The following is a 24,830-nucleotide window of genomic DNA, read 5'->3' on the forward strand; positions in this document are numbered from 1 at the left end:
AGAGGTAGCAAATGTTTCACGTCAAAATTCTGAAATTAAACAGCAGGCCGCTGATAAAAAGTTGCTCTGTGTTTTATGGTTTCAGGTGCTGATGACTTGCCAATAATCCCAGAAATTCCTGTTTGTTTAGGTTCCCAGAATTTGCAATTCTACTTTTCATCTCAAATGTAGTCAAATAAATATATTTTCCTGTGTACGCAGAATTTATAGTGTCAACTTAGTTTTAAACAAATAATTTAGCTTTGTATAAAGAAGTTATTTCCCCATATTTCACAAGACGTACTTGCCTCTGTTGGTAAGACAGTATAGAACTGAGCAAAACCCTGTTTCAGGGCTGGACAGGCCAAAAAAGAATTAAGCTAAAGTTTTCCTAGGTTCTGTTCCAAAAGGCAATAGACAATGGGCGGCATGCAGTGGTTAGCACTGTTGCTTCACAGTACCAGGATCTTAGGTTCGATTCCCGATTGTGTCGCTGCCTGTGCGGCGTCTGCACGTTCTCCGTGGTTGCATAGGTTTCTTCCGGGTGCTCCAGTTTCCTCCCACAAGTCCCGAAAGATGTGCTGTTAGGTAATTTGGGCATTCTGAATTCTCCCTCCGCGTACCCGAACAAGCGCCGGAATGTGGCGACTGGAGGCTTTCCACAGTAACTTCATTGCAGTGTGTTATGGGCCAGGGTTTAGAAAACACCAAAGTATATCATGGAGTTCACCTGACCCACAACTGTTTATAGATTTTGGTTAAGAGGAGCATAAGGGCCTACCTTTCAGATGTTATTCAACAGAGGCCTTAAGCCCTTTTAATCAACAACAAAGTTTATTCTAGAGGTGATGTCAGGGAAGGCAGTACAATGCTCCTCCTGCAGAATGTTTGAGGCGAGGGACGCTGTTAGTGTCCCTGCTGATTTCATCTGTGGGAAGTGCACCCAACTCCAGCTCCTCAAAAACCGTGTTAGGGAACTGGAGCTGGAGCTGGGTGAACTTCGGATCATTCGGGAGGCAGAGGGGGTCATAGATAGAAGCTTCAGGGAAGTAGTTACGCCAAAGAATAAAGATAGATGGGTGACGGTGAGAGAGGCTGTGGGTAAGCAGTCAGGACAGGGATCCCCTGTGGTCGTTCCCCTTAGTAACAGGTATACCGCTTTGGATACTGTTGGGGGGGACGACTTACCAGGGGTCAGCCATGGGGTACAGGTCTCTGGCACAAAGTCTGTCCCTGTTGCTCAGAAGGGAAGGGGGGAAAGGAGTAGAACATTAGTCATTGGAGACTCCATAGTTAGGGGGATAGATAGGAGGTTCTGTGGGAACGAGAGAGACTCGCGGTTGGTGTGTTGCCTCCCAGGTGCCAGGGTCCGCGATGTCTCAGATCGTATTTTCGGGATCCTTAAGGGGGAGGGGGAGCAGCCCCAAGTCGTGGTCCACATAGGTACCAATGACATAGGTAGGAAAAGGGATAGGGATGTAAGGCAGGAATTCAGGGAGCTAGGGTGGAAACTTAGAGCTGGAACAAACAGAGTTATTATCTCTGGGTTGTAACCCGTGCCACGTACTAGCGAGTCGAGGAATAGGGAGAGAGAGCAGTTGAACACGTGGCTGCAGGGATGGTGCAGGAGGGAGGGTTTCAGATTCCTGGACAATTGGGCCTCATTCTGGGGTAGGTGGGACCTCTACAAACGGGATGGTCTACACCTGGACCAGAGGGGTACTAATATCCTCGGGGGGAGGTTTGCTAATGCTCTTCGGGAGGGTTTAAACTAGTTCAGCAGGGGATTGGGAACCTGAATTGTAGCTCCAGTACACAAGAAGCTGAGAGTAGTGAGGTCATGAGTAAGGTTTCAAAGTTGCAGGAGTGTACCGGCAGGAAGGAAGGTGGTCTAAAGTGCGTCTACTTCAATGCCAGGAGCATCCGGAATAAGGTGGGTGAGCTTGCAGCATGGGTTAGTACCTGGGACTTCGATGTTGTGGCCATTTCGGAGACATGGATAGAGCAGGGCGAGGAATGGTTGTTGCAGGTGCCGGGGTTTAGATATTTCAGTAAGTTCAGGGAAGGTGGTAAGAGAGGGGGAGGGGTGGCATTGTTAGTCAAGGACGGTATTACGGTGGCTGAGAGGACATTTGATGAGGACTCGAATACTGAGGTAGTATGGGCTGAGTTAAGAAACAGGAAAGGAGAGGTCACCCTGTTAGGGCTTTTCTATAGGCCTCCGAAAAGTTCCAGAGATGTAGAGGAAAGGATTGCAAAGATGATTCTGGATAGGAGCGAAAATAACAGGGTAGTTGTTATGGGGGACTTTAACTTTCCAAATATTGACTGGAAACACTATAGTTCGAGTACTTTAGATGGATCCGTTTTTGTCCAATGTGTGCAGGAGGGTTTCCTGATGCAATATGTAGATAGGCCAACAAGAGGCGAGGCCGTATTGGATTTGGTACTGGGTAATGAACCAGGACAGGTGTTAGATTTGGAGGTAGGTGAGCATTTTGGTGATAGCGACCACAATTCGATTATGTTTACTTTAGCGATGGAAAGGGATAGGTATAAACCGCAGGGCAAGAGTTATTGCTGGGGGAAAGGCGATTATGATGCGATAAGGCAAGACTTAGGATGCATCGCCTGGAGAGGAAAACTGCAGGGGATGGACACAATGGAAATGTGGAGCATGTTCAAGGAACAGCTACTGCGTGTCCTTGATAAGTATGTACCTGTTAGGCAGGGAGGAAGTGGTCGAGTGAGGGAACCATGAGTTACTAAAGCAGTTGAATCACTTGTCAAGAGGAAGAAGGAGGCTTATGTGAAGACGAGACGTGATGGTTCAGTTGGGTCGCTTGAGAGTTACAAGTTAGCTAGGAAGGCTCTAACGAGAGAGCTAAGAAGAGCCAAGCGAGGACATGAGAAGTCTTTGGCAGGTAGGATCAAGGATAACCCTAAAGCTTTCTATAGGTATGTCAGGAATAAAAGAATGACTAAGGTAAGAATAGGGCCAGTCAAGGACGGTAGTGGGAAGGTGTGCGTAGAGTCCGAGGAGATAGGAGAGGTGCTAAATGAGTATTTTTCGTCAGTATTCACACAGGAAAAAGACAAAGTTGTCGAGGAGAATACTGAGATACAGGCTACTAGACTAGAAGGGCTTGAGGTTCATAAGGAGGAGGTGTTAGCGATTCTGGAAAGTGTGAAAATAGATAAGTCCCATGGACCGGATGGGATTTATCCTAGGATTCTCTGGGAAGCTAGGGAGGAGATTGCTGAGCCTTTGGCTTTGATCTTTAAGTCATCTTTGTCTACAGGAATAGTGCCAGAGGACTGGAGGATAGCAAATGTTGTCCCCTTGTACAAGAAGGGGAGTAGAGATAACCCCAGTAACTATAGACCAGTGAACCTTACTTCTGTTGTGGAAAAAGTCTTGGAAAGGTTTATAAGAGATAGGATGTATAATCATCTGGAAAGGAATAATTTGATGAGAGATAGTCAACATGGTTTTGTGAAGGGTAGGTCATGCCTCACAAACCTCATTGAGTTCTTCGAGAAGGTGACCAAAGAGGTGGATGAGGGTAAAGCAGTTGATGTGGTATATATGGATTTCAGTAAAGTGTTTGATAAGGTTCCCCACGGTAGGCTACTGCAGAAAATACAGAGGCATGGGATTCAGGGTGATTTAGCAGTTTGGATCAGAAATTGGCTAGCTGATAGAAGACAAAGAGTGGTGGTTGATGGGAAATGCTCTGACTGGTGTCCAGTTACTAGTGGTGTGCCACAAGGATCTGTTTTGGGGCCGTTACTGTTTGTCATTTTTATAAATGACCTGGAGGAGGGCGTAGAAGGATGGGTGAGTAAATTTGCAGATGACACTAAAGTCGGTGCAGAAGGATGTTACAAGTTACAGAGGGACATAGATAAGCTGCAGAGCTGGGCTGACAGGTGGCAAATGGAGTTTAATGCAGACAAGTGTGAGGTGATGGTGATTCGTTTTGGAAGGAATAACAGAAAGGCAGAGTACTGGGCTAATGGTAAGATTGTTGGTAGTGTGGACGAGCAGAGAGATCTCGGTGTCCATGTCCATAGATCCCTGAACGTTGCCACCCAGGTTGAGAGGGTTGTTAAGAAGGCGTACGGTGTGTTAGCTTTTATTGGTAGAGGAATTGAGTTTCGGAGCCATGAGGTCATGTTGCAGTTATACAAAACTCTGGTGCGGCCGCATTTGGAGTATTGTGTGCAGTTCTGGTCGCCACATTATAGGAAGGATGTGGAAGCATTGGAAAGGGTACAGAGGAGATTTACACGAATGTTGCCTGGTATGGAGGGAAGATCATATGAGGAAAGGCTGAAGGACTTGAGGCTGTTTTCGTTAGAGAGAAGAAGGTTAAGAGGGGACTTAATTGAGGCATACAAGATGATCAGAGGATTAGATAGGGTGGACATCGAGAGCTTTTTTCCTTGGATGGTGATGTCCAGCACGAGGGGACATAGCTTTAAATTGAGGGGAGATAGATATAGGACAGATGCCAGAGGTAGGTTCTTTACTCAGAGAGTAGTAAGGGTGTGGAATGCCCTGCCTGCAACAGTAGTGGACTCGCCAATACTAAACGCATTCAAATGGTCATTGGATAGGCACATGGACGATAAGGGAATAGTGTAGAGGGACTTTAGAAGGGTTTCACAGGACGTGCAACATCGTGGGCTGAAGGGCCTGTACTGCGCTGTAATGTTCTATGTTCTATGTTCTATTCTATGAATTCAGTTAACATTTCTATAAACACACACAGTAAGCTTTTTTATCAACGACAAACATAAATACCCCACACAACTACAGTTCTCAATAAGTATATAACCCTTGATAACTTCCCCTTCTGCTGTTTCAATTTGATAGCAACATCCAATACCAGAAAAACCCTTTTTACCAAAACAGGTTTGAATTCTTTATAGAAAACAGTTATCACTTTTAAATTATCAAGTGATCTGGACACCTTTTAACATGCAGAGAGAGAGAGAAGAGAAACCTTCTTTGTCTGCACCCAGCTTCCAACTGTGTTAACCAAAAGTAAAGCACAGAGCCACAGCCAGCTACGAGCTCAAAACGAAAGTAAAATCCAGAGCCACAGTCTAGCTCCACCCACACAATGACATAATTGAAGCCATGTGATAATACATACATTTCTTAAAGGGGCACTCCCATTACAAGTGTTAATGTAAACCTATTTGTGATATTAAAGATTATTTTTTTTTAATTAATTAAACGTTCAAGGTTAATATCAGAAATGCTTGCAAAACTAGTTCAAGGATAGGAAACAACCTATAAAGGAATTATATAAGGTTGGGTGTGTGGGAGAGAGAATGCATTTGCATTCCCCATCAATATATATTCAAAGTCTCACTACAAACCAATAATAGTTTTTGCTTATCTGGACTGCTTTGATTGTTCTGTTTAAGTTATGCAACTGTTGCAATGCATCTCCTTGGAACTCACAATTCCATCTAGTTTTGTGTCATCTGCAAACGTTGAAATATTTGATTTGATTCCGTCATCCAAATTGTTGATATATATTTTGAATAGCTGGGGCTCCAGCACTGATTCCTGTGGTACCCCACTATTCACCCCTTCCAAAATGAAAGAAAACATGTTTACTGTCTTTTTTAACTTTTAATCCATCACCCCCAATCCTGTGCACTCTACTGTTGCACATTAACCTCTTATGTGGGTTTTACCAAAAACATTCTGAAAATCCAAATATAATATATCCACTGCTTCTCCTTAATCTATTCTCTTAGTTATGACCTTGAGTTTCATACCTTGTGGAGAGTTTTCGAATGGCCTGTAATCAAGAAAGGCTTTATAAACATCCAAGGCTGTGATTGCTGCAACTGCAAGAGGCGCATTCACCGGTCATGCAGCCTCAGTGTATTTGACATCATGACCAGAGACACCACAGGAAGCTACCTTCAGCAAAGCAAAGAACTATCTATAATATTAAGCAATGTAAAGGTATTTTAATAAGTGTAGCATCATATAATGCATTGTTCTACACAGCTAAGGATTGCAGTTTACACAGAATATTGAAACCCAAAACATCAGTTAAAAATCCTGGGATTGCGACTTAAACTTGCACCCCGCTCTGCTTGCTGCCTCACTGGTCATCCCTCTCCTGACCATTCACTGTCTCCTTCTCACTCACTGCCTTTCTCTCTCACTGTCCACAGGTGGCGAGCGAAGCAGTGAGGGGGCAATGAACTGCTCAGAGCAAAGCAGCGAGGGAGGTGCCATGTGAGGTGGTGAGCAAAGTCTGATGCACGATCAATTGCATGAAAGACTCAGATTGGTATGTGGTGAATCACATTCCGCGTAATTCACACTGTGGTTATATGATGTGCTGTATTCATGTTAGCTCGGTATATGAGCAGTTGCACAGCTCTGCCCATAGTGGGAGATGAGGAGTTTGTACTGGGCTCCACCCTTGGCTCTGCCCATGGCTCCGCCCATGGCTTCTCCCACTAACCGGAAGTATAAAGCTTTGCAGTCGTGAGCCTGCCTGCCAGTTCATCACGTCGCAGGCAGGCTCTCTTGTAAGACTATAAAAACCACCGTTCACTTCCAACCACGTGTCTTGTGAATTGATGGTCACATCAATTTAATAGTCTTAGGAAACTAGAATAAAATGACTAAGGAAACGACTATGGAATCAGCCCTCAAACCTGAACGACTAGAACTCGACCCGCAGGCTGCAGAGGCAAGAGAAATCTTTCAACACTGGCTCAGATGTTTTAAGGCATACCTGGCTGAATCAAATACTCCAGAAACTACAGAGGAGCAGAAACTCAGTCTGCTGCACGCAAGGGTGAGCCACCGTATATCTACTCAACTCAATAGCACTAACTCATATACGGGGGCCCTAGCCATGCTAGATCGAATGTACGTGAGGCCCATCAACGAGGTCTACGCGCGCCATATTTTTATGACCCGCCGCCAGCGCCCCGCGGAGTCGTTGGAAGAATTCCTGCGGGAGTTAAAGACTTTAGCTCGGGATTGTAATTACCAGGCTGTATCAGCCGAACAGCACATGAAGCTCGCCGTCAGGGATGTGTTTGTGGCAGGCCTCAGATCAAACTATGCACGCCAGCGGTTGCTCAAAAAAGGGGCCCAGAATCTAGAGGACACGGTAGAATTGGCTACCACCATGGAGGTCTCGTTCCGCAGCCTCACCTCATTCCCCGCGGACCAAGGGACCTCATCCTGGGCCCCCGACCTGCGACTTCCCCAGGCCTGCGCCACGTGGCCACCCAGCCACCACGCAGCTCCAGGGTGCCATTTTTGTGGGCAGCCCCAGCGCCCACGGCAGTATTGCCCGGCCCGTAACGCGACCTGCAGCAGCTGCGGTCGCAAGGGACACTATGCCCGGGTCTGCCTGGCAAAGCAGGCCCCATCTCCTAACTCTCCCGCAGCCTCCCAGAGCACTCGTTTTCAAACTCCACATGCCCGCAGGCCCCGAAATGCTGCGGCCTGTACTCCGACTCTGCCCCCAAACGACACGTGCGACTCATGGGGGCCGCCATCTTGCCAACCCCCCTCCACGCGGCCGGCCACGTGCGACTCATGGGTGCCGCCATCTTGGGCGCCATCTTCCTCGCCGCCCGCCACGTGCGATCCACGGGGGCGGCTATCTTGGGATCCTTCCTCTCCTCACTCAGAAAATCGCCTCGAACGCTACGAATTCAGAGGGCAGTCATCACGGCCCCACTCCAGCACAGCTGATCGAGCCGCCGACTACCCGCAACTCAGCGCGGTGACGTTGGACCTGTCGCGTCCAAAAACATCTCCGCAACTCCATGATGACCGTTGAAATCAATGGGTACAGGACACTGTGCCTCTTCGACTCCGGGAGCACCGAGAGCTTCGTACACCCAGATCTGGTAAGATGCTGTTCGCTCCCTATCTTCCCTGCACGGCAAACTATCTCCCTCGCTTCGGGCTCTCACTCTGTTCACCCCCAAGGGCGCACGGTCGCGACCCTAATGATCCAGGGCACTAGCTACTCGAACTTCCAGCTGTACATGCTCCCTGAACTCTGCGCCCCACTCCTACTGGGACTCGACTTCCAGTGTAACCTGAAACGCCTCACTCAGCTTCGGCGGGCCCTTGCCCCCGCTCACTATTTGCAGCCTCGCTACGCTAAAAATCGACCCCCCCTCCACTCCTTGCCAATCTCACGCCGGACTGCAAACCCGTAGCCACTCGCAGCAGGCGATACAGCCTGCAGGACAGGGTGTTTTTCAGAACCGAGGTCCATAGGCTTCTACGTGAGGGGATCATAGAGGCCAGTAATAGCCCCTGGAGAGCTCAGGTGGTGGTCGTCAAGACTGGGGAAAAATTCCGAATGGTAGTGGACTATACCCAAACCATTAATCGGTTCACGCTCCTTGATGCGTACCCCATCCCCAGGATTGCAAAAATGGTGAATCCGATCGGCCACTATCGCGTCTTCTCCACGGTGGATCTGAAGTCTGCATACCACCAGCTCCCAATCCGCCCGGAGGATCGCCACTTCGCGGCGTTTGAGGCCAACGGCCGACTCTTCCACTTCCTCCAGGTTCCCTTTGACGTCACGAATGGGGTCTCAGTGTTCTAACGAGCAATGGACCGAATGGTGGACCAGTACGGGTATGTCGTGGAAAACGGAGTCCTGGGCCCTGACCCGGGCCGTATGCGCCCCCTCTTACAACTCCCGCTCCCTCATTGCCACAGGGCCCTCAAAAGGTGCCTGGAGTTTTTCTCATATTATGCCCAGTGGGTCCCTCAGTATGCGGACAAAGCCTGCTCACTATTTAAGGCCACACTCTTCCCTCTATCGGATGAGGCTCGTCAGGCCTTCACTCGTATTAAGGAGGACATCGCCAAAGCGGCCATGATGGCGGTGGATGAATCCGTCCCTTTCTAGGTTGAGAGCGATGCCTCAGAGGTCACTCTCGCAGCCACACTAAATCAGGCAGGGAGACCAGTCGCCTTTTTCTCCCGAACCCTCTCCGCTTCGGAACTTCGACACTCCTCGGTCGAAAAGGAAGCACAAGCCATCGTGGAAGCTATACGTCACTGGAGGCACTACCTCGCAGGTAGGAGGTTCACCCTCATCACCGACCAAAGATCGGTTGCCTTTATGTTTGACAACTCACAAAGGTTGGAGGTGGGAGGAGGTGTTAGCAATTTTGGAAAATGTCAAAATAGATAAGTCCCCTGGGCCAGATGGGATTTATCCTAGGATTCTCTGGGAAGCCAGGGAGGAGATTGCAGAGCCTTTGTCCTTGATCTTTATGTCGTCTTTGTCGACAGGAATAGTGCCGGAAGACTGGAGGATAGCAAATGTTGTCCCCTTGTTCAAGAAGGGGAGTAGAGACAACTCTGGTAATTATAGACCTGTGAGCCTTACTTTGGTTGTGGATAAAATGTTGGAAAAGGTTATAAGAGATAGGGTTTATAATCATCTTAAAAAGAACAAGTTGATTAGCGATACTCAACACGGTTTTGTGAAGGGTAGGTCATACCTCACAAACCTTATTGAGTTTTTTGAGAAGGTGACCAAACAGGTGGATCAGGGTAAAGCTGTTGATGTGGTGTATATGGATTTCAGTAAGGCGTTTTATAAGGTTCCCCACGGTAGGCTATTGCAGAAAATAAGGAAGTATGGAATTGAAGGTGATTTAGCGGTTTGGATCAGTAATTGGCTAGCTGAAAGAAGACAGAGGGTGGTAGTTGATGGCAAATGTTCATCCTGGAGTTCAGTTACTAGTGGTGTACCGCAAGGATCTGTTTTGGGGCCACTGCTGTTTGACATTTTTATAAATGACCTGGAAGAGGGTGTAGAAGGATGGGTTAGTAAATTTGCAGATGACACGAAAGTCGGTGGAGTTGTGGATAGTGCTGAAGGATGTTATAGGATACAGAGGGACATAGATAAGCTGCAGAGCTGGGCTGAGAGGTGGCAGATGGAGTTTAATGCGGAAAAGTGTGAGGTGGTTCACTTTGGAAGGAGTAACAGGAATGCAGAGTACTGGGCTAATGGCAAGATTCTTGGTAGTGTAGACGAACAGAGAGATCTCGGCATCCAGGTACATAAATCCCTGAAAGTTGCCACCCAGGTTAATAGGGCTGTTAAGAAGGCATATGGTGTGCTAGCCTTTATAAGCAGGGGGATTGAGTTTCGGAACCACAAGGTCATGCTGCAGCTGTACATAACTCTGGTGCGGCCGCACCTGGAGTACTGCGTGCAGTTCTGGTCACCACATTATAGGAAGGATGTGGAAGCTTTGGAAAGGGTTCAGAGGAGATTTACTAGGATGTTGCCTGGTATGGACGGAAGGTCTTACGAGGAAAGGCTCAGGGAATTGAGGTTGTTTTCGTTAGAGAGGAGAAGGCTGAGAGGTGACTTAATAGAGACATATAAGATAGTCAGAGGGTTAGATAGGGTGGACAGTGAGAGTCTTTTTCCTCGGATGGTGATGACCAACACGAGGGGACATAGCTTTGAATTGAGGGGTGATAGATATAGGACAGATGTCAGAGGCAGTTTCTTTACTCAGAGAGTAGTCGGGGTGTGGAACGCCCTGCCTGCAACAGTAGTAGACTCGCCAACTTTAAGGGCATTTAAGTGGTCACTGGATAGACATATGGATGAAAATGGAATAGTGTAGGTCAGATAGGCTTCAGATGGTTTCACAGGTCGGCGCAACATCGAGGGCCGAAGGGCCCGTACTGTGCTGTAGTGTTCTATGTTCTATGTTCTAAAGGGGCAAAATTAAAAACGATAAGATCCTACGGTGGAGGATCGAACTCTCCACCTACAAGTACGATATCATGTACCGACCGGGGAAGCTCAACGTGCCCCCAGATGCCCTGTCCCGCGACACGTGCGCAAGCGCGCAAGACGACCGCCTCAAAGCTATCCACAATGACCTCTGCCACCCGGGGGTCACCCGGCTCGCCCACTACATCAAAGCCCGAAACCTGCCTTTCTCCACCGAGGAGGTAAAAGCCATCACGAGGGGTTGCCCGATCTGTGCGGAGTGCAAACCGCACTTCTATAGACCAGACAGGGCCCACCTGGTCAAGGCCTCCCGGCCCTTTGAACGCCTAAGTTTTGATTTCAAAGGGCCACTCCCCTCGACCAATAGGAATGTGTACTTCCTGAACGTAATAGACAAGTTCTCCCGCTTCCCCTTTGCTATCCCGTGCCCCGATATGCCCTCCCACACAGTCATTAGGGCCCTGCATAGTATCTTCACCCTGTTTGGTTTCCCCAGCTTTGTACACAGCGACAGGGGTTCGTCCTTTATGAGTGACGAGCTGCGTCAGTACCTGCTCGAAAAGGGCAATAACCCAGCTATAACCCCAGGGGGAACGGGCAGGTGGAGAGGGAGAACGCGACGGTCTGGAACACCGTCCTACTAACCCTCCAGTCCAGTAAGCTCCAGACCTCCCATTGGCAGGAGCTCCGCCCCGACGCGCTCCATGCTATTAGGTCCCTCCTATGTACGGCCACCAACCCGACCCCTCACGAGCGGCTATTTGTTTTTTCCAGGGGCACTACCATGGGGGTTTCGCTCCCAGCATGGTTGAGGACACCGGGCCCGGTTCTCCTCCGGAAGCACGTACGGACCCACAAAACTGACCCACTGGTTGAGAGAGTGCTCCTACTCCACTTGAACCCCCAATACGCGTTCATCGAATACCCTGACGACCGTCAGGACACTGTTTCACTCCAGGACCTGGCACCTGCAGTATCCTACTCCGACACTACTTCCGCCGAGGTACCCCCACACTATACCACTCCCAACCCCCCGCGTCCGGCGCCCCAACGCCTGTAGGTCCGCTGCCCGTGCTCCGCGCCCCCGCGCCCTTGGGTTTCCGGCGCTCCCCGTCACCAGTCGAACCAGTCGGATACGAAGCTCTGACAGAATCACCCCCGGAGTCCGCCATCGTACCCTCGCTGACCGCCAGCACCCAGCCACCAGAAGAGGCTGCAACCCTGGTGCTTCGTCGATTCCAGAGGACGACTCGGCCGCTGGATCGACTCAATTTGTAATTTGTAATCTGTAATTTGTAATTTGTAGACACCTCACCCCCGCTGGACTTGATTTTTTTTACAGGGGGTGAATGTGGTGAATCACATTCCATGTAATTCACACTGTTGTTATATGATGTGCTGTATTCATGTTAGCTCGTTATATGAGCAGTTGCATGGCTCTGTCCATAGGGGGAGATGAGGAGTTTGTACTGGACTCCACCCTTGGCTCCACCCATGGCTCCTCCCACTAACCGGAAGTATAAAGCTTTGCAGTCGTGAGCCTGCCTGCCAGTTCATCACGTCGCAGGCAGGCTCTGTTGTAAGACTATTAAAACCACTGTTCACTTCCAACCACGTGTCTTGTTAATCGATGGTCACATCATGGTACAACTGTGGCTTTATTACAGTCAGATGCATGGCCTCCTACTGCAGCTGGCGAAATGGCGGATCAGAGGAGGACACGCTTATTTATACGGCTCTTTATGGGCAGAGCTAGCCGGCAGGGGCTACTGCCGAACCTGTAGTGCAGGTCCTAATTACATCCCCTAATACAGGTGCACACAGTGGTTCACCACATTCACCCTCTGTTAAAAATGAGTCCGGCGGTGGTGGCGTGGAACTATATACAGCTTTGCAAATAATTTACAGTGGGGAGGGAAACAAAAGTGTCCATTTAGACAGTCCGGTGCCCGTTATAGGTTAAGTCGATCCAGTGCTTTGACGGGTTGCTCGGTGCGACGTAACAGTGGCGGCGATGTCGGTGCTGGCGGTGCTGGTGTCGGCAACATCGGTGCTGGCGGTGTTGGTGCTGGCCAGTAGTCGGATGACCACGGGAGCGTGCCGAAATCTTCCTCATCCTCTTGCGTGGGCAGGGGAAGGAGGGATGGACTTGGTGGGGTTAATGTTGGGAGTGCCGGGGGAGGGGAGGGTGGCACGTGGGTGGGGGGGAGTGTGTTGGAGTGGAACCTGACAGAGCCAGGTCCCTGAGGGAGACAGTATCTTGGCGGCCGTCGGGGAACTCCACGTAGACATGCTGGGGGTTGGCGTGGAGCAAGTGTACCCTGTCCAGCAAGGGGTCCGCCTTGTGGAGTCGGACGTGCCTACATAGAAGGTCCGGTCCTGGAGCTGGGAGCCAAGTCGGGAGCGACACTCCGGATGTGAACTTCCCAGGGAAGGTAAAAACACGTTCATGGGATGTGTTATTTGTGGCGGTGCACAGTAGTGACCGGATGGATAATAGTGCATCAGGGAGGACCTCCTGCCAGCGAGAGGCTGGGAGGTTCCTGGACCGTAGGGCCAGCTGGACGGCCCTCCAAACCATTCCGTTCTCCCTCTCTACCTGCCCGTTTCCCCGGGGGTTGCAGCTGGTCGTCCTGCTGGAGGCGATACCCCTGATGAGCAGGAACTGACGCAGCTCATAGCTCATCAATGAGGATCCCCTGTCACTGTGGATGTAGGCGGGGAATCCGAAAAAGCGAAGATTGTGTTGAGGGCCTTGATGACGGTGGCAACGTCATATCGGGCATGGGATGGCGAAGGGGAATCTGGAGAACTCATCGACCACACTGAGGATATATGTGTTGCGGTCGGCGGACGGGAGGGGCCCTTTGAAATCCACGCTGAGGCGTTCAAAGGGGCGGGAGGCTTTCACCAGGCGTGCGCAGTCTGGCCAATAGAAGTGCGGCTTGCACTCCGCACAGACCTGGCAGTTTCTGGTGACTGTCCGTACTTCCTCGACGGAGTAGGGTAGATTGCGAGCTTTGACGAGGTGGTACAGTCGTGTGACCTCCGGGTGACAAAGGCTGTTGTGTAGGGCCCGGAGTCGGTCTACTTGTGCCCTGGAACATGTACTTCAGGAAAGGGCGTCGGGGGGCTCGTTGAGTTTGCTGGGGAGATACAAAATCTCGTAATTATAGGTGGAGAGCTCGATTCTCCACTGCAAGATTTTATCATTTTGATCTTGCCCCGCTGCGTGTTGTTGAACATGAAGGCTACCGACCATTGGTCAGTGAGGAGAGTGAATCTCCTGCCGACCAGGTAATGCCTCCAATGCCGCACAGCTTCAACGTAGCTTGGGTCTCTTTTTCGACGGATGAGTGCCGAATTCCTGAGGCATGAAGGGTGCAGGAAAAGAATGCCACGGTTCTGCCTGCCTAGTTTAGAGTGGCGGTGAGGGCGACATCTGAAGCGTCGCTTTCTACTTGAAAGGGGAGTATCTCGTCTACTGCATGCATCCCGGCCTTGGCTATGTCTGCTCTGATCTGGGCGAAGGCGTGCTGTGCCTCGGCTGCAAGGGGGAATTGAGTGGACTGTATGAGTGGGCGGGCCTTGTCCACATAGTTTGGGACCCACTGGGCGTAGTAAGAGAAGAACCCCAGGCAGCGTTTGAGGGCCTTGGGGCAGTGGGGGAGGGGAAGCTCCACGAGGGGGCGCATGCGGTCGGGATCGGGCCCCAGAAGTCCGTTTTGGACTACATAGCCAAGGATGGCTAGGCGGGTCGTGCGGAACACACACTTCCCCTTGTTGTACATAAGGTTGAGGAGAGTGGCGGTGCGGAGGAATTTAGCGAGGTTGGCGTTGTGGTCCTGCTGGTCATGGCTGCAGATGGTGACATTGTCTAAGTACGGAAACGTGGCCCGCAAACCGTACCAGTCGACCATTTGGTCCATCTCCCTTTGGAAGACCGAGACCCCGCTAGTGACGCCGAAGGGAACCCTAAGGAAGTGATAGAGCCGATCATCCACCTCGAATGCAGTGTATGGACGGTCAGATTTACGAATGGGGAGCTGGTGGTAGGCGGATTTCAGGTCAATTGTTGAGAAGACCCGGGACTGCGCAATCTGGTTGACCATCTCAGATATGCGTGGGAGGGGATACGCGTTGAGCTGCGTGCACCGATTGATGGTCTGGCTGTAGTCCACGACCATTCTGTGTTTCTCCCCCGTTTTTACTACTACCACTTGAGCTCTCCGGGGGCTATTGCTGGCCTCAATGATACCCTCCCGAAGCAGCCACTGGACTTCGGACCTGATGAAGGTCTTGTTCTGGGTGCTGTACCGTCTGCTCCTGGTGGCGACGGGCTTGCAATCTGCAGTTAGATTGTCAAAGAGGGAGGGGGGTCAACCTTGTGGGTCGCGAGGCCGCAAACGGTGAGTGGAGGTAGGGGCCCGCCAAATTTAAGGGTGAGGTTCTGGAGATTGCACTGGAAATCCAGGGCCAGCAATAGCGCAGCGCAGAGGTTGGGGAGGACGTAGAGGTGGAAACCGCTGAATTCTACGCCCTGGACAGTGAGAGTGACCATGCAGAACCCTCGGATCGGGACAGAGTGGGATCCGGAGGCTAGGGAGATCCGTTGATTGGCAGGGTGGACCGCGAGGGAGCAGCGCCTTACCGTGTCTGGGTGTATGAAGCTTTCGGTGCTCCCGGAGTCCAGCAGGCAAGAGGTCACGTGGCCGTTGATTTTCACCGTCGTTGAAGTGGTGGCCAGGTTGTGAGGACGAGACTGGTCCAGTATCATCGAGGTGAGCTGCGGGTGGTCGTCCGAGGTTTCAAATGGAGAGCGTCGGCGACCCAGATCCGGCGTTCCAGCCCCGTGGGAGAGGCAAGAAGGCGGTGTCCAGCGGTCCTGTAGGGAACAAAATGGCGGCACTCATGGAGCGCAGTTGTGGGGGCGGGGCAAGATGGCGGCGCACATGGGCCGCACATGGACTGAGGGGGGATGGCGGCGCCCACTGGCCGCACCTGGACCTGGGAGGAGAAGATGGCGGCGCCCACTGGCCACAGGTGGACCTGGGAGGAGAAGATGGCGGCGCCCACTGGTCGCACGTGGCCTCGGGAGGAGAAGATGGCGGCGCCCATTGTGCGTTCAGCAGGGGGGAGGGGGTGATTGCGGGCGCGATAGCGGCGACTGCGCGGGCCTGGCACACAGTTGCAAAGTGGCCCTTTTTACCCCAGGACTTGCAAGTGGCGGCACGGGCCGGGCAGCGTTGGCGGGCGTGCTTCTGCTGACCGCAGAAGTAGTAGTGGGGACCCCCGGGGTGCGCGGATTGGCGGATGGCGCAGACGTATTGACTAGGCAGGGCCCCAGTCGGGGAGGTTGTTTGCAGGGTCCAGGAGGGGTAGGACGGGTGGACCATGTGGCGAGCGGGGTAGGCCTGGACATTACGAGATGCGAACGTCATGGAGAGCGTTAAAGCTCTTGTGTCTGTTAGTCGAGTGTGGCCCCTTCCAGCAGTCATTGTCGGATGGGGTCCGACGCAATCCCTGTTACGAACGCGTCGCGCATGAGGAGATTGGAATGCTCGGTTGCTGTAACGGCCTGACAGTCACAGTCCCGTACGAGTGGGATTAGAGCCCGCCAGAAGTCTTCAATAGACTCCCCAGGGAGTTGAGTGCGAGTGGCGAGTACGTGCCTGGCGAAGAGCGTGTTTGCTTTCTGTGCGTAGTTCCCTTTGAGGAGTGCCATCGCTTCCGCGTAACTCGGGGCGTCCTGGATCAACAGGAACACGTTGGAGCTCAACCTGGAGTATAAGACCTGAATCTTCTGAGCTTCTGTCGGCGTGGGGTTTGCAGCATTGATGTAAGCCTCAAAACAAGCTAGCCAGTGATTAAAGTCCTTTCTGGCGTCGGGCGAGTGCGGATTCAGCTGCAGGCGATCTGGTTTGATTCTGATATACATTTCTTAGTAAATCTGACTGTAATAAATTGATGCACGATCAATTACATGAAAGACTCAGATTGGTACAACTGTGGCTTTATTACAGTCAGATGTGTGGCCTCCTACTGCAGCTGGTGAAATGGCAGATCAGAGGAGGACACGCATATTTATACAGCTCCTTATGGGCGGAGCTAGTCATCAGGGGCTACCGGCGAACCTGTAGTGCAGGTCCTACCTTACATCCACTAATACAGGTGCACACAGTGGTTCACCACAAAGTCGCAGGTAGGGTGAGCCTTGATTGTCGAGCATTCAATGGGCACTCAATGATAACATCAGCAGCACCGTGCATACACCTGTGGAAGAAATGTGTGCTGACCTCCTGTTCCAGGTGCACAATGATGAAGTCAGCAGTACTGACTTCCTGTTTCAGTGCAGTGGCAGGAGATATATCGTAAATCAAAGTCATTTTATAAATTCCCATTCTATCATCTTGCAGTTGCATGATACAATGATAATGTAATTGTGGCTAATCACATCAATTAACCTCTCATTTAATATACAAGAAGTGTAGACATGAGACAAGAAAAACTTTGGAAATCATGGGCCCAAAATCATCTGTTCCTTCCAAGAATGTCACAAGAAATGCATCCAGTTTTAGAATCATAGAATTTACAGTGCAGAAGGAGGCCATTCGGCCCATCGAGTCTGCACCGGCTCTTGGAAAGAGCACCCTACCCAAGGTCAACACCTCCACCCTATCCCCATAACCCAGTAACCCCACCCAACACTAAGGGCAATTTTGGACACTAAGGGCAATTTATCATGGCCAATCCACCTAACCTGCACATCTTTGGACTGTGAGAGGAAACCGGAGCACCCGGAGGAAACCCACGCACACACGGGGAGGATGTGCAGACTCCGCACAGTCAGTGACCCAAGCCGGAATCGAACCTGGGACCCTGGAGCTGTGAAGCATTTGTGCTATCCACAATGCTACCGTGCTGCCCCTTTTGTTTGCAAGACATAGGACAAACATAAAAGCTCTTGAGGAAACGTGGAAAAAGCCATGGCGCCAATTCTAAGTGTCAAAAGTATGCACCTTCAGGAAATATTGGGGAAAATTGGGCTTTTCAGCATTGGGAGATGGGATCTCTTACAGAGATACATAATACAGTAAACATTCTGAAAAAAGCAAAGCTTGAAAATGCTTTGAAGTTACATTGTGAAAGTAACCAAAGAAAACATAGATGTGAATTAATAAACAGTGCACTTGGGGCCAATATTAGGAATCTTTTCTTCATACAAAGAACAAACTAGACAAAGAAATGGGTATCGAAATCCCAGTGCCCTTTTCTACATTCACAAAAGATGCCATAAAATCAAGTGGCCAACTCATCCTTTCTTGGAGCAGATGATAGAATAATAAAAAGATATAACATAACACATTCTTATATTTAGGTTTTGCCGAGGTTTGGCTTGTAAGTCCATAGAATCCCTATCTTGGTCTTTAGACTCGATGTGTTGGCATACCAAAGTTCCCAGTCTGGTTTCCTTTCTGCAAAGTTAGTCAAATTTTGCTTCCAGCCCTCCCTTCCACACCAAGTCAGTTGAAGATAGCTTCACTGTTGCACACAAATACAAAAACATACAATAGTGAAATTCCACAGGCTTAAGGAAGTATAGCCTTACCAATCTTGGTCCACAGGTGTAATAGCTATTCTTGGGGGTACTCGTAATGGTAACGTAGTCGGTCTTGGTATACTATCTCTTTCTGGAGTCTTTGCTCTTTCTCCCTGCCTCCAAGACAATGGTGGCAATTGAAGATTACCAGAGAAACGTCTCCTTCCTCTTCGTAAATCCACTCCAATTATGGTTCCAGATGAAGTAAAAGATTTGCTCAGACCATAGTCTGGGGAATCTTTACCATTCTAAAGGAAGATAAAATGTATTTTTAGGAAAGAAAGAAGTACAATATGTACGAAGAATTAAGTTTCATTTTAGAAAATACTTTTGCTTGAATTTCATCCTGAACAGCTATAAATTATTTTGCTATTGAATTTCTCATAAATGTCAAATTTAGAAAAATTTACAAAGACCCTCTCACAAATTACTGGTATTTCACCAAGTAAACTAAAGGTACTTGTGGCACACACTCAAATTATTAAACTAATTATGCTCAATTGCTCTGATTAAAAATATAAATGATGATGTTAAACTATGTTAAGCTCTGCACAAACAAGCAATGGATCAATAGGCTGCATTGCACTGAGCCACACAGACCATTAAGTTGTGCCTTGCTTCATGCTATTCGCTATTGCTTCATCACTATGGAAGCAATTTTTTAAATATAGCCTGAATATTATCTTCAGGTGAGGATGGAAAAGAGAGAACATTAGAGGACAATACACATTTTTAATTTCACACAAATGTGAAATGGCTGGTTTAGCTCACTGGGCTAAATCGCTGGCTTTTAAAGCAGACCAAGCAGGCCAGCAGCACGGTTCGATTCCCGTACCAGCCTCCCCGGACAGGCGCCGGAATGTGGCGACTAGGGGCTTTTCGCAGTAACTTCATTGAAGCCTACTCGTGACAAGCGATTTTCATTTCATTCATGTTCTTTATAAGTTGCAGGATGTGGGCATCACTGGTTAAGCCAACATTTATTGCCCATCTCTTATTGCCCTTGAGAAGATGGTAGTGAACTAACCTCTTCGCACACAAATGTGAGAACTGCTTTGAAAAATAGTTGAATAAAGTACAGGAAAAAATAAGATAATAACTTGGCAGTTGTGGTAGGAGAAATGCTTCTCCCTGTTATTACTGCTTAAAAGTGACAGCAACTTCTGGTGCCTTGACATGTGTAACTAGTTCCTGTCAGAGATAATTCACTCCTCCACAGACTGTGTCATTGCAGACTTTACCAATGGAATCAATGCAGAATCACTTATTTGGTCTGAATATAAACTAGTTACTACTTTTATATTATAAAGCCTGATGAAAATTTTGAGCCTTGTTCAACTCGGAATGGCTGAGTTTTTAGCAGTGTATTGTGATGAATGTAAGAAATGGCCATATTTTATATTTTCTGCAGTAATATTATTAAAACCTGGGTTAAGATGCATACAGACAGTATGATGACAAGAGCAGTGATTAAGGTGTCATAAAAGTGAGGTAATCATTGATATGCAGATGAAGTGTTCCGCAAATAGATCTTGAGAACCATTTACTTGCTTACAAATAGCTAGCTAATGGAATCTTGTTTATGCTTGAAGGACCCCTTTGGTCCTGGCTAAACAAGCAAGGGCATCTTGTAAGAAGAGACAAAAGTCTGCCTTATGTTTTGGGTACAGATGATGTAGGAGAAGCCACGTCCGTCTGAAAAGTCAGTTGGTCCTAGAACTCTCGTCTGAACATCTCTCACCTGTGTCTCAGTTTGGTCCTAAAATATTCTCCCTCTAAAGATTCTGCACAAAGAAAAGAAAGTAGAAACCTGGTTGTTAACTTTATGCATGAGTGGTATTTGAATATATTGGTTTGCTAAATTGGAATAGGTTTAGGAAGTAAGTTAAAGTTTTCACTTTTACTTAAGAACTGTTGTAACTGTGAATTGGAAAGCTATTTCGTTGTTGCTAATGTGGTTAATTCTGTGTTTAAATTAGTTTGTTTTAACACAAAAGATACCTATGGGTCAGTGTTATCACACCTGTCAAGCAGTAACATTACCTCACAATTTTACAATTTGCAAATAATTGGGTTCTCATCCAGAATCCTAACAGTACTAAGACTTAACACGTACACACATTGTATATGTTTCAGTTCAACAAAATAAGTTATAGTCATTTGTTGATTCATTGCTCAGGGCAATGCCTTGACCAGAGTCAGGCTGACTGATTTAAATTTTCAAACAATACTTAGCAGTCACCTGTCAGTCACCATTAACTGGTGCATTCCCCATAGCAACACCTCTAACAATCAGAGTCTACTTGTCAAACAAGCAGCTCCCTCTTCTCATACAGTGTAAAATTATTGCTTCTCCTGACATCGGTATTCTTGTGATTATCCTAATGAATACAAGACAAAAAACTATGACAAAATGTATTTTATACGCAATACTTCTGTACAATTTCTGTACTCAATTTCTCTATCAATTGACTATAAACCATAATTATCAATAAACAGACACTTTGACCCTGAAAAAAGTTGTTTTACCAAATAGAACATAGAACATACAGTGCAGAAGGAGGCCATTCGGCCATCGAGTCTGCACCGACCCACTTAAGCCCTCACTTCCACCCAATCTCTGTAACCCAATAACCCCTCCTAACCTTTTTGGTCACGAAGGGCAATTTATCATGGCCAATTCACCTAACCGGCACATCTTTGGACTGTGGGAGGAAACCGGAGCACCCGGAGGAAACCCACGCAGACACGGGGAGAACGTGCAGACTCCGCACAGACAGTGACCCAACTGGGAATCAAACTTGGGACCCTGGCACTGTGAAGCCACAGTGCTATCCACTTGTGCTACCGTGCTGCCCACAAATCTAGGGGAAAGTTCCAACTGAAAAAATGCTAGTATTGCAGATTTTAAACGTTGTGTTTCTCAATGTAAATATCTTCCTTAATCCCATTATCTGTCCAAGTTACCAATTCACTTTCTGTGCAATGATTTAATGGTGACTTATATTGCCTATTTTGTTGCGTGTGTGAATTCTTCACATTGAAACTTCCAGATGGTGGTGTTCCCATGTGTCTGCTGCCCTTGTCTTTCAACATGGTCGTGGCCGTGTTTGGAAGATGCTCTCTAAGGAGATTTGGTGAGTTCCAGCAGTGCATCCTGTAGCAGTGTAGCTGGACACTGCTGCTACTGTGTGTCAGTGGTGGAGGGACTGAATATTTAGGGAAAGGGTGCCAATCGAGTGGCCTGCTTTGTCCTGTATGGTGTCAAGCTTCTTGAGTGCTGTTGAGCTGCACTCATCCAGGCAATGGGAGAGTGTTCTATCACATTCCTGATTTGTTCCTTGTGGACAGGTTTTGGAAGTCAGGGGATGAGTTACTCACAGCAGGCTTCCTAGCCTCTGACCTGCTCTTGCAACCACAGTATTTATATGGCTAGTGGTCACCCACAGGATGTTGATAGTGTGGGATTCAGTGATGGTATTGCCATTTAATGTCACCGTCGCTTTGCCACTGATTGTCAAATTCCAGATCAATAATTCATTATAGCTTTATTTTATGAATCAAACCATCATTTTACAACTAATGAAACTAACCTATAATTTTTTTTAAATTATTTTCTTTAAAAATTTAGAGTACTCAAATTATTTTTCCCTATTTAAGGGGCAATTCAGCATGGCCAATCCACCTACCTTGCACATCTTTGGGTTGTGGGGGTGAAACCCACACAGACACGGGGAGAATGTGCAAACTCCACATGGACAATGACCCAGGGCCGGGATTCGAACCTGGGTCCTCAGCGCCGTAGGCAATAGTGCTAACCACTGTGTCACATGCCGCCTTGAAACTAACCTACAATAATCGGACTATTGACATAATTGTGCATTTTCCTCTTCTGTGTGCAGCTAATGCATAACTAACCTATAAACAATGGGAAACAGCCAAATCACACCAGTTTTATAAGCTTTCATTTTAGCCACTATAATCAGTTTCAGTAATATTATTAGAAAACTTGATCTGTTCCTAAAAAGACCTATAATTTGTAGATCATCATCCCACCATCTTCAAGATGTCTACCTTTCAACTTGGTCTTTCCAAATGTTATCCATGTTCTACTGCCTGATTGGTTTTGTCCTTACACTCAAAAAGGTGATGCCCCTTACCCTTCAAATTACTGCCCTAATCATACAACGGCATCAGAGTTACTATTAACTTTCAATTTTTGTTCGGAAAAATATTTCATTGAAGACATTTTCAAATATATACGTAACAAGAAAGAAGAATGACAACCAACCATGACAACAGCAAACAGCCACAACATCCTTACACATCCCACAGAAATCTTGCCCCCACTCTACCCACTGCCACGCCAGCGCCTGGCCCCCTTTTCTTAAACTTTCAACCCAAACCCCCAGCCCAAACAGAAAATGACCCACCACACCCCCGCCGCCCCCCTCCCCCCTCCCGGCCACCAGCGATGATGACTCAATACTCCTCAAAGAGGTTGAAGAACACTATCCACTTCAAGGTGAACCCCTCCTCTGCACCTCTGATGGCAAGCTTGATTTTCTCTAAATGCAGGAACTCTACCAAATCGCTCACCCGTACCCTTGCACTCGGTGGCTACGAGTCCCGTCAGCTCAACAAAATCTGTCTCCGGGCTATCAGGGGGGCAAAGGCTAACACATTGGCTTCTCTCCCCAACTGCAATCCCAGATCCTCCAAATATTGCCACCTTCAGACTCGGAGCTATTGTAACTCCCAAAATCTTTCCAAAACCCCCCAAACATCGGGCATACCCAAAACATGTGGACATTGTTTGCCGGCCTCCCCGCACACCACCCACCCCTGGAAAGAACCGACTCATCCTGGATACTGTCACGTAGACCCTGTGTATCAAAGAATGAGACTTTGTCTTGCACACGACAATGTGCATTACCCCTCTGCAAAGCCCCACCCAGCTCTTCCTCCCACTTATGCCAACCTCCTCCACCGGGTCACTCTCTCCCTTCAACAGCTCCCCATATATATCCAAGACCTTTCCCTCTCCTATTTCCTCCTCGGACGGAAGGTTGTCCTGCAGCGCCGGGGGTGGCAGTGCTGGAAACAAAGCCACCTCCTTCCTTATGAAGTCCCTCACCTGAAAATATCTGAAACCATTCCCCTTCGGCAACTGATCTGTCTCCTCCAGAGCTGCCTCCTCCAGAGCTGCAAATTTCCCTCCAACAAACAAATTCCTATCTTCCACCACCCCCGGAACATCACATCCAACCCCGCCGGGGCAAACCTACGGTTGTCGCAATTTGGCGCCCACAGTGACATGCCTTCCATTTTAAAATGCTGCGGCCACTGGTTCCATACCCTTGACGCTAATGCCACCACCGGAAGTCGTTAACTTTCAATTTATCCATTCGTTAACTTTCAATTTATCCATTACCTTGAAGGTTCTTGGCAAACCCATGATCCACATTGTTATTTTTGACACAGCCAAGAACTGGTAGACCTGTTACCAGTGAAACCACACTTTTGAATGTTTTAGTGAATCATCTTTAGTGACTTGACTTTGCCATCTTTAAAAACTTTAATGTGAATAAGTTATAACTCTAAATGGATGTTCATCCAGCTATCATGTTATCTCATTTCCCCATAAATGATTGCAACAATGCGTTAATTGATAGCCAGATAACTCATTTATTGAACTCTGGAATTTCTCAAAGCTCAGTTATGTGTCTGCCATTTTCTTTTTTTTTGAAAACCTTTTCATTGGCCGTTTCCACATTTATCAACAGTTATATACATTTTTTGCCACGTTAATTTATTGCATTATGCAGAAAGGTTTATCCTGTCCTTCCCTTAATTTACTTTATGTACATTTTGCCACCCTCTGGCTCGGCCTGTGGTCCCTTCCGCCACCCCTCCTGCCCCTCCCTGCCCCCCTCTTGTGTCCTCCCCCACTCTCCCATTTCTTCCCCCCGTCAACTTCGGCTGTGTTTGCCTTGTGATCGGGGAGGGAGGGGGGTACTACACCACTCCCCACCTCCACACATATCCCTTTTTATGACTTTCCAGTGTTTTCTCTTTCTCCTCCACCCCACCCCCTCCCCCCGGGTTGCATGTTCCCTTGGTTTCCCTCTCTGTCTTTATTTTCCCCTTGTCCTTCCTCTTTTTTTCCTCCTATCTTACTCTTCCTTGCTGGCCTCGAACAGTTTTTGGAACTGTTTGCCCCATGCATCTAGAAAGCCCTCCTCTGACCCTCGAATGGAATGGCGTACTTAACCTTCTCCAGGTGGAGAAATTCCGAGAGATCAGCGAGCCAGTCTGCAGCTGTGGGTGGTGCTGCTGATTGCCACCTGAGCAGGATTCTCCGGCGTGCAATTAATGTAGCTCTGGCTGCGCCGATACCCTGGAGATTGCCACAATTGGGCATGGCTTCACCCTCACCCCCACAACCA

The 24,830-nt window shown here is 48.5% G+C and overlaps 1 protein-coding gene across 2 annotated transcripts in view; it reads right to left on the reverse strand.

Annotated features, from left to right (window-relative positions):
- pde4ba (phosphodiesterase 4B, cAMP-specific a) overlaps positions 1-24,830 on the reverse strand; it is a 1,084,249-nt gene that overhangs the window by 789,667 nt on the left and 269,752 nt on the right. Inside the window, exon 3 of one of the 2 annotated variants that reach the window (XM_038794458.1) lies at positions 18,391-18,629. In XM_038794458.1, coding sequence (XP_038650386.1) covers positions 18,391-18,629 — 239 coding nt within the window. Of the gene's footprint in view, positions 1-18,390; positions 18,630-24,830 lie in introns of those variants that run through there. The other variant, XM_038794461.1, reaches the window with a different exon arrangement.

The sequence above is a fragment of the Scyliorhinus canicula genome, chromosome 4 (assembly GCF_902713615.1).
Source record: "Scyliorhinus canicula chromosome 4, sScyCan1.1, whole genome shotgun sequence".
NCBI lineage: Eukaryota > Metazoa > Chordata > Chondrichthyes > Carcharhiniformes > Scyliorhinidae > Scyliorhinus > Scyliorhinus canicula.